Raw genomic sequence first — 9,727 nt, 5'->3', positions numbered from 1 at the left:
GGTCCTGGATGGCTGTCCGCACCACCCTCTGTAGTTGCCATGCAATCGAGGGCGGTGCTATTGCCATATCAAGCAGTCATACAGCCAAACAAGATGCTCTCGATGGCGCAGCTGTAGAACTTTGAGGGCCTACATATAATTCACTACAATATATTTGCCTAATGTGTACCCAATTATATTATATAGTACTTTAAGGATGGAATAAGTAGCCTGACACATGGTCTATTACTAAGTAATCCTACATCCTAAAGTATTCAGACCCCTTGACTTTTTGCACATTTTATTACGTTACAACCCTAATTTAAAATTGATTAAAATTGTCACCCCCCCATCATCAAACTACGCACAATTCCCGAAATTTAGCAAATTTACTACAAATAAAAAACTGTAATATCACATTTACATAAGTATTGAGACCCTTTACTCAGTACTTTGTTGAAGCATCTTTAGCAGCGATTACAGCCAAATCTTCTTGGGTATGGCGCTACAAGCTTGGCACACCTGTATTTGGGAAGTTTCTCCCATTCTTCTCTGCAGATTCTCTCAAGCTCTGTCAGGTTGGATGGGGAGCATCGCTGCACAGCTATTTTCAGGTCTCTCCAGAGATGTTTGATCATGTTCAAGTCCGGGCTCTGGCTGGGCTAGTCAAGGACATTCAGAGACTTTTCCCAAAGCCACTCCTGCGTTGTCTTGGCTGTGTGCTTAGGGTTGTTGTCCTGTTGGAAGGTGATCCATTGCCCTAGTCTGATGTCCTGAGCAGGTTTTCATCAAGGATCTTTCTGTACTTTGCTCTGTTCATCTTTGCCTCAATCCTGACTAGTCTCCCAGTCCCTACCGCTGAAAATCATCCCTACAGCATGATGCTGCCACCACCATGCTTGACCATAGGGATGGTGCCAGGTTTCCTCCAGATGTGACACTTGGCATTCAGGCCAAAAATAACCTTGGTTTCATCAGACCAGAGAATCTTATTTCTCATGGTCTGAGAGTCCTTTTGGCAAACTCCAAGCGGGCTGTTATGTGCCTTTTACAGAGGAGTGGCTTCCGTCTGGTCACTCTACCATAAAGGCCTGATTGGTGGAGTGCTGCAGAGATGGTTGTCCTTCTGAAAGGTTCTCCTGTCTCCACAGAGGAACTCTGGAGCTCTGTCAGGGTGACCATCAGGCCCTTCTCCCCTGATTGGTCAGTTTTGCTGGGCGGCCATCTTTAGGAAGAGACTTGCCGGTTCCAAACTTCTTCCATTTAAGAACTGTGTTCTTGCGGACCTTCAATGTTGCAAAACTTTTTGGTACCCTTCACCAGATCTGTGAACCGACAACCCTGTCTCGGCGCTATACAGACAATTCCTTCGACCTCATGGCTTGGTTTTTGCTCTGGCATGCACTGTCAACTGTGGTATCTTATATAGAAAGGTGTGTCCCTTTCCAAATCATGTCCAATCAATTGAATTTACCACGGGTGGACTCCAATCAAGTTGTAGAAACATCTCAAGGATGATCAATGGAAACAGGATGCACCTGAGTTCAATTTCGAGACTTATAGCAAAGAGTCTGAATACTTATGTAAATAAGGTATTTCTGTTTATTTTATATTTAATACATTTGCAAAAAATGTCTTCATTATGGGGTATTGTGTGTAGATTAATGAGGAAAAATTATAATTTACTAAATTTTAGAATAAGTCTTAACGTTACAAAATGTGGATAAAATGAAGGGGTCTGAATCCTTTCCGAATGCACCGTGTGTTACATCATCTGGTTTTATCTACTATGATAGGCCTTGACTCCTTAAAATACCAACATGTTGTTGGCAAACAGCTCAAGCTTCAGCCATTGGCCTTTACAGTCCTGTGTTGAGGAAAAAACGACCTCAAAGCCCTGATATGAACACATTGGGTTGTGTAACTCAGGGCACAGCAGGGTGGATTGCTCCACCGTTCTATTCCAAAATGGCACCCTATCCTCTATATAGTGCACTACATTTGATCAAGCCTGGTCAAAAGCAGTGTACCAAATAGGGAATAGGGTGCCATTTGGACCGATTCAACCGTCACGTGAAAAAAACATGAACACACTTTGTCCAAATCAATGTGTTTGTATGAACTTACCAAGATGGGATGTCAAAGAGCAATTTCACAATAAACTATAAACACACATTTACACACAGTAAATTGCTGTAAGATTTAGCAAAGCTACTTCGAATATCTCTGTTCACTAGTAAATAGTAATCGTATCTATTTGAGTAGAATCAGATGCGAGTATTCTGTCACATTTAGCCTACAATTTTTACTATCCGTCTCGCTATCTCATTTTTGAACGAGACGAATGAAGTAGTTTGTATCACGTTGTAGGTTAAGATTGTAACAATTATACTTTTGTAGCATAATATCTAATGTTGCAACGTGGTAACGAACAATCCTGTGCCCTCATAATCTTTGACATTGGGGTTCATTTTCAGAGCAGTGTTTAAAGACTACAAGAATGTGACAGTGATTTCCTACTTCCAAAACGCTTCCGCTGTCATCTTAAAGAAACACACCGCCTCTCATCAAGCATCATCATGTTTTATTTGATTTTATTGGAGTGGATCGGGGTGATAAAGTTGGTATTGTGATAGGCTGGGGCGGATCAGAATGACCCTGATTCGCTGTTGTCTCTGAACCCTTTCTGGCACGTAACAAAGGCTCAGCCGTGACTGGCACTTGTGTTCTACCAGCTGCGACACTCGGTGCTCGATTGCTTTCGACTGTAAGGACCATGGCGGATACATGGGATAATGTTACAATTCCTGAGTTCAACTCCCTTCTTCAAATGGATCCCTACCTCAAACAGTACGAAAAGGACTTCAGGAGGAGGTAAAAAAATGGCTTTTTCAGCGCTAAAATGCTGCACAGCTCACAGTTCAAGCTCGTCGCCGTACCGTGCACAACCGTCAGGCTCGAGCTGGTATACATGTCTATTCGTAAAAACACCAGAAACACCAGATAGATACATATTTGTTCATATCCTACAGTCGCCTTCTAGTACATTCATTGAGTGACATTTGAGAGAACCGCAGCATAGCGGTCGCATGACAGCTTGCTGTGCCCTTAACAGTCGCAGTGACCAGAAGCCCGGGCTAACCGGTTTGCTAATGGTATGGTGTTCGTTCGCCTGTCATCCTTACTACAATACCAAATATTCTCCTCGACGTGGTCATACTATTATATTGTTACAATTACAAAGCAATACTATAGTCATGTTAGCTATGTCTTTGGTGCCAGTGGCTGGCCGGTAGTAAACTAGCTACCACACTCTTTCACCATCCATCCCTCCTTCCCCTCCTTCCTTGACAACTCATTTGTTCCAGCCAGCCAGGTGGTTCCGCCCAGTGTATGACTGAACACGCCAGCATGGTTGAGGAGGCAGGCACCCTACTTCTGTGTGTGTGTGTGTGTGTGTCAGAGCATTATTATTAGCTACATTTCAGAGCCTAAAACCATGTGGTTCTGGCTAGTAGATACATTGTAACACTCCTGCTGCTGGCCTGTGACGTTCTTCATCAGATGCAACATTGTAGCATCACTATAGCTGTATGACTGTGGTCATAACCATTGACTGACTATATAGGTGACAACGTTAAGATGTTTGTCTCCATGATGTTTCCAGATACAATCCACTAGTCAAATGTTATGAATCATAATTTAACAATGATTTTATTTCACTAACGTCAACCACTGTCTTCTACTGCATTACTTAATGTATCAGAAGTATAGGGACTTTTATACTGAACACAACATATAAACACAACAATTTCAACATACCCAGTTTAATAGAATCACAGGCATCATCATCGTGTGAATTCTCTGGTTGCTGTGTGTAGGCTAGTCTCTGTAGCAGACTCTGGGTAGACTACCGTCTCTGTAGCAGACTCTGGGTAGACTACAGTCTCTGTAGCAGACTCTGGGTAGACTACAGTCTCTGTAGCAGACTCTGGGTAGACTACAGTCTCTGTAGCAGACTCTGGGTAGACTACAGTCTCTGTAGCAGACTCTGGGTAGACTACAGTATATGTAGCAGACTCTGGGTAGACTACAGTCTCCGTAGCAGACTCTGGGTGCTGTGTTTAGGCTAGTCTACAGACCTCTGGGTGCTGTATTTAGGCTAGTCTCTGTAGCAGACTCTGGGTGCTGTGTGTAGGCTAGTCTACATACCCCTGGGTGCTGTGTTTAGGCAAGTCTCTGTAGCAGACTCTGGGTGCTGTGTGTAGGCTAGTCTACAGACCCCCGGGTGCTGTGTTTAGGCTAGTCTCTGTAGCAGACTCTGGGTGCTGTGTGTAGGCTGGTCTACAGACCCCTGGGTGCTATGTGTAGGCTAGTCTCTGTAGCAGACTCGGGGTGCTGTGTTTAGGCTAGTCTCTGTAGCAGACTCTGGGTGCTGTATGTAGGTTAGTCTCTGTAGCAGACTCTGGGTGCTGTATGTAGGCTAGTCTACAGACCTCTGGGTGCTGTATGTAGGTTAGTCTCTGTAGCAGACTGGGTGCTGTATGTAGGTTAGTCTCTGTAGCAGACTCTGGGTGCTGTATGTAGGCTAGTCTACAGACCCCTGGGTGCTGTGTGTAGGCTAGTCTCTGTAGCAGACTCGGGGTGCTGTGTTTAGGCTAGTCTCTGTAGCAGACTCTGGGTGCTGTATGTAGGCTAGTCTACAGACCCCTGGGTGCTGTGTGTAGGCTAGTCTCTGTAGCAGACTCTGGGTGCTGTGTTTAGGCTAGTCTCTGTAGCAGACTCTGGGTGCTGTGTGTAGGCTAGTCTCTGTAGCAGACTCTGGGTGCTGTATGTAGGCTAGTCTACAGACCTCTGGGTGCTGTATGTAGGCTAGTCTCTGTAGCAGACTCTGGGTGCTGTATGTAGGCTAGTCTACAGACCTACTGACAGTACAGTGGCCTACTCTTACCATGTGAGTCATTCAGACAGATCCAAATGGGCCCAGATCACTGTGTAGGGAATAATTGACCATTTGTGTGCAGAGTAGAAGTAGTTAACTATAGTGAAGCATCCTTTTTATTCTGTAGTATTTTAGTATTGTGGAGTCGCTACAATGTTGTTGATCCATCCTCCGTTTTCTGCCATTCAACTTTGTACCTTTAAAAAAATAAAATTATCACCAATGGCCTCGCGGTGACTTCCCTGAGCTGTTTCCTTCCTGTGTTTCAGTTCCAAAGGACGACTGCATCTTTGATGTGTCTGGGTAGTTTTTAATAATTCATCCACAGCCTAATTATTTGCTTGACCATGCTAAAAGATATATTCAATGTCTGATTTGTCATCGTTCCCCGTTTACCAACCCCTGCCCTTCTTTGTGAGGCTCTTTGAAAAGCTCCTGGTCTTTGTAGTTTAATCTTTTTCAAAAGCTCCTGGTCTTTGTAGTTTAATCTGTGCTTGAAATTCTGATACATGACTCTGGGACCTTACAGATGTTGTATGTATTTTATACATTTTTATTTTACCTTTTTATTTCACTAGGCAAGTCAGTTAAGAACAAATCCTTATTTGCGGGACAGAGGAAGGGGGGGTAGTCATTCCAAAAAAATAATGTCAAAGAAAGTTCAAGGTGGTGTGAACTTCCTATAGGCACTCTGTACCTTTTTTAAATACTATTTTGAGATCACAGGCCTACTGGTTGGCTACACTGTGAATAAAACATGCTGATATCTTATCCAGGCAGAAAACAACGTTGTCTGTAGTCTACCCAGAAAACAACGGTTCTGTGTAATTTAGCCCCTGTCCCCTGGGTGCTGGAATAGGCAGTGAACCTGGGACTTACACATTTTTACACTGCTGTTTAATTAACTCCTGGTTCAGATACAGACAGTGCAATTTGTGACTGAATGCCATTCGTGTCTCTCCAGGGTGGTCACTAATAGTTAATTACAGCTACATTACTGTAGCATTTATTTTTTTTAGCTTACCTTAGGCTATAGTAGTAGTCCATACTGTAGTTAAATGCACACATCTTTAAAACACATTTTTTTTAGTTTACCTATAATGGTAGTCCATACTGTAGTTAGTTACTGTAGTTATTATTTTTTTTTTAATAGGGTACTTGGCTAAAACAGATACACTTGAACATATTGGGTATTGGCTGACTGAGTGTTTGTGGTTCAAATGGCACCCTATTCTCTCTTCCTACATGGTGCACTGTAACCCAACAAGGTCTCTTATATTTGTGTCCGTATGTAGACTTTGTGTCTGTATAGAGAGCCACTTTAAACAATGCTATTTAATATAATGTTTACATACCCTACATTATTATTATTATTATTATTATTATTATTATACTTTTGTTTTGATTATATTCTGTTTATTGTGGCATCACTGTTTTCACCAAATCATATTCCTGTACACAGGTTTATTTGGTGAAATTTCGCTGCTTCCTTCTGAATAGGGAACCGTCTGGGCCAGCGACAGAGTCTCATGTGTTGGACAGAGTAACTTGATGTGAACTCATTTCTGTTGACGAGGTTCCTTTTGTGGTGAGTGGCCCCTGCGCCGACCTTCTCTTGACAGGTCTGGTTGTCTTAGGTAAACAGAACAACAGGGTTCTACAGTCAACAGACGGAGGTGACCGACTCCCTTTCAGGTCGTTACTGGGCTGCTGATGGTTTTTTGCTGCTTCAGTCTGGTCGTTGTGATTTACATTTTACATTTTTTTTTAAAGAGACAGTGGTCATCACTAGGCGGCTTCCACCCGGTTACGTAACCCTGCACCTTAGAGGTTTCTGCCCCATATACAGTTCAAAAGTTTGTGGTCACTTAGAAATGTCCTTGTTTTTGAAAGAAAAGCACGTGGATTTTTTTTTCTTCTCTTCATTAAAATAACATAAAACTGATAAGAAATACAGTGTAGACATTGTTAATGTTGTAAATGACTATTGTAGCTGGAAACGGCTTGACTAATTATTTTTTACGTTTTGGTTCATTCAGTTCACCAATCCGTTCGGCCTTTACTACCCTTTTAATTAGCATTGAAAAGCCAATCCATTCTTTCTTAGCCAATTAAAAATCTCTCCCGGTCTTCTGAATCAAGCTTGTGACGTCTTTACAGTAGCCTCAGTTTCATACTGTATTGTCTTTGCAGTAGCCTCAGTTTCATACTGTATTGTCTCTGCAGTAGACTCAGTTTCATTCTGTATTGTCTTCGCAGTAGCCTCAGTTTCATTCTGTATTGTCTTCGCAGTAGACTCAGTTTCATTCTGTATTGTCTTTGCAGTAGACTCAGTTTCATTCTGTATTGTCTTTGCAGTAGCCTCAGTTTCATTCTGTATTGTCTTTGCAGTAGCCTCAGTTTCATTCTGTATTGTCTTTGCAGTAGACTCAGTTTCACTCTGTATTGTCTTTGCAGTAGACTCAGTTTCACTCTGTATTGTCTTTGCAGTAGACTCAGTTTCACTCTGTATTGTCTTTGCAGTAGCCTCAGTTTCACTCTGTATTGTCTTTGCAGTAGCCTCAGTTTCATACTCTGTATTGTCTTTGCAGTAGCCTCAGTTTCATACTGTGTTGTCTTTGCAGTAGCCTCAGTTTCATACTGTGTTGTCTTTGCAGTAGCCTCAGTTTCATACTGTGTTGTCTTTGCAGTAGCCTCAGTTTCATACTGTGTTGTCTTTGCAGTAGACTCAGTTTCATACTGTGTTGTCTTTGCAGTAGCCTCAGTTTCATACTGTACTGTCTAAGCAGTAGACTATGCTTCTGAGGGGCAGCTAGCCTGAACACACCCAGTCAAAGATTTTCAGTTTGCAGGCAGACACTGGAATACATTTGAGTCATTTTAGCGAGTTGCAGCTGTCCAGACAGGAAATGACAAGTGCCTGGATTAAGGACCTGTGTCTCTTCCTGTGTGCGGTAGGGTCGTACTCTACGGATGTCGTAGGGCATGAACCTGCAGGATCGAGTCACTGCTTTGATGTTTGCAGGACGACAGGGGTGTTGTCCAGGGTTACGCCAAGATGCTTTGATGTTTGCAGGAAGACGACAGGGGTGTTGTCCAGGGTTACGCCAAGATGCTTTAATGTTTGCAGGAAGACGACAGGGGTGTTGTCCAGGGTTACGCCATGATGCTTTGATGTTTGCAGGAAGACTACAGGGGTGTTGTCCAGGGTTACGCCAAGATGCCTTGATGTTTGCAGGACGACAGGGGTGTTGTCCAGGGTTACGCCAAGATGCTTTGATGTTTGCAGGAAGACGACAGGGGTGTTGTCCAGGGTTACGCCAAGATGCCTTGATGTTTGCAGGAAGACGACAGGGGTGTTGTCCAGGGTTACGCCAAGATGCTTTGATGTTTGCAGGAAGACAGGGGTGTTGTCCAGGGTTACGCCAAGATGCCTTGATGTTTGCAGGAAGACAGGGGTGTTGTCCAGGGTTACGCCAAGATGCTTTGATGTTTGCAGGAAGACAACAGGGGTGTTGTCCAGGGTTACGCCAAGATGCTTTGATGTTTGCAGGAAGACAGGGGTGTTGTCCAGGGTTACGCCAAGATGCTTTGATGTTTGCAGGAAGACGACAGGGGTGTTGTCCAGGGTTACGCCATGATGCTTTGATGTTTGCAGGAAGACGACAGGGGTGTTGTCCAGAGTTACGCCAAGATGCTTTGATGTTTGCAGGAAGACAGGGGTGTTGTCCAGGGTTACGCCAAGATGCTTTGATGTTTGCAGGAAGACAGGGGTGTTGTCCAGGGTTACGCCATGATGCTTTGATGTTTGCAGGAAGACGACAGGGGTGTTGTCCAGGGTTACGCCAAGATGCCTTGATGTTTGCAGGAAGACGACAGGGGTGTTGTCCAGGGTTACGCCAAGATGCTTTGATGTTTGCAGGAAGACGACAGGGGTGTTGTCCAGGGTTACGCCATGATGCTTTGATGTTTGCAGGAAGACAGGGGTGTTGTCCAGGGTTACGCCAAGATGCTTTGATGTTTGCAGGAAGACAGGTGTGTTGTCCAGGGTTACGCCATGATGCTTTGATGTTTGCAGGAAGACAGGGGTGTTGTCCAGGGTTACTCCAAGATGCTTTGATGTTTGCAGGAAGACGACAGGGGTGTTGTCCAGGGTTACGCCAAGATGCTTTGATGTTTGCAGGAAGACGACAGGGGTGTTGTCCAGGGTTACGCCAAGATGCTTTGATGTTTGCAGGAAGACGACAGGGGTGTTGTCCAGGGTTACGCCATGATGCTTTGATGTTTGCAGGAAGACAACAGGGGTGTTGTCCAGGGTTACGCCATGATGCTTTGATGTTTGCAGGACGACAGGGGTGTTGTCCAGGGTTACGCCATGATGCTTTGCACACTGGGAGTCACTCTGTCACGTTTTATGAGTGACAAAGTGAGGGCTTTGTCATAGGCTGCCTTTTGCTCTGTCCCTAGACGTGTCCCTGCCACATCTGCCTGTCAAGCAGGATGACAAACAATTTTACATATAGAGGCAGGCATGGCGGGAGCTGGGTTTGTGTCCCAAATGACTCACTGTTCCCTATATAGTGCACTTCTTTTGACTAGGGCCCCATAGGGCAGTGCACTATGTCGAGAATAGGTTGCCGTTTGGAACGTACACCTACAGGCGCTGCTGCAGGGGGCAGGTTAAACCTTGATCAGCCCCAAGTGTGCTGCCGGAGGCCCTCGTAGGACTAAAACTAACACTGTGTCAGCCTCCTGTGTGCTGCTTTAGGCCCTCGAAGGACTAACGCAAAAACACCGGCATGGAAA

The 9,727-nt window shown here is 44.3% G+C and overlaps 1 protein-coding gene across 1 annotated transcript in view; it reads left to right on the top strand.

The window, feature by feature from the left end:
* Positions 1-2,192: 2,192 nt before the first annotated feature.
* The window catches only part of LOC139385592 (glucan (1,4-alpha-), branching enzyme 1b), a 353,162-nt gene continuing 345,627 nt past the window's right edge, over positions 2,193-9,727 (top strand). The window contains exon 1 of the mRNA XM_071130792.1: positions 2,193-2,853. Within this exon, the coding sequence (XP_070986893.1) occupies positions 2,756-2,853 (98 nt within the window). The 5' untranslated portion in view covers positions 2,193-2,755. The remainder of the gene's footprint in view (positions 2,854-9,727) is intronic.

This window comes from Oncorhynchus clarkii, chromosome 27 (assembly GCF_045791955.1).
Source record: "Oncorhynchus clarkii lewisi isolate Uvic-CL-2024 chromosome 27, UVic_Ocla_1.0, whole genome shotgun sequence".
In the NCBI taxonomy this organism is placed as follows: domain Eukaryota; kingdom Metazoa; phylum Chordata; class Actinopteri; order Salmoniformes; family Salmonidae; genus Oncorhynchus; species Oncorhynchus clarkii.
This window is presented reverse-complemented; position numbering and strand designations above follow the sequence as displayed.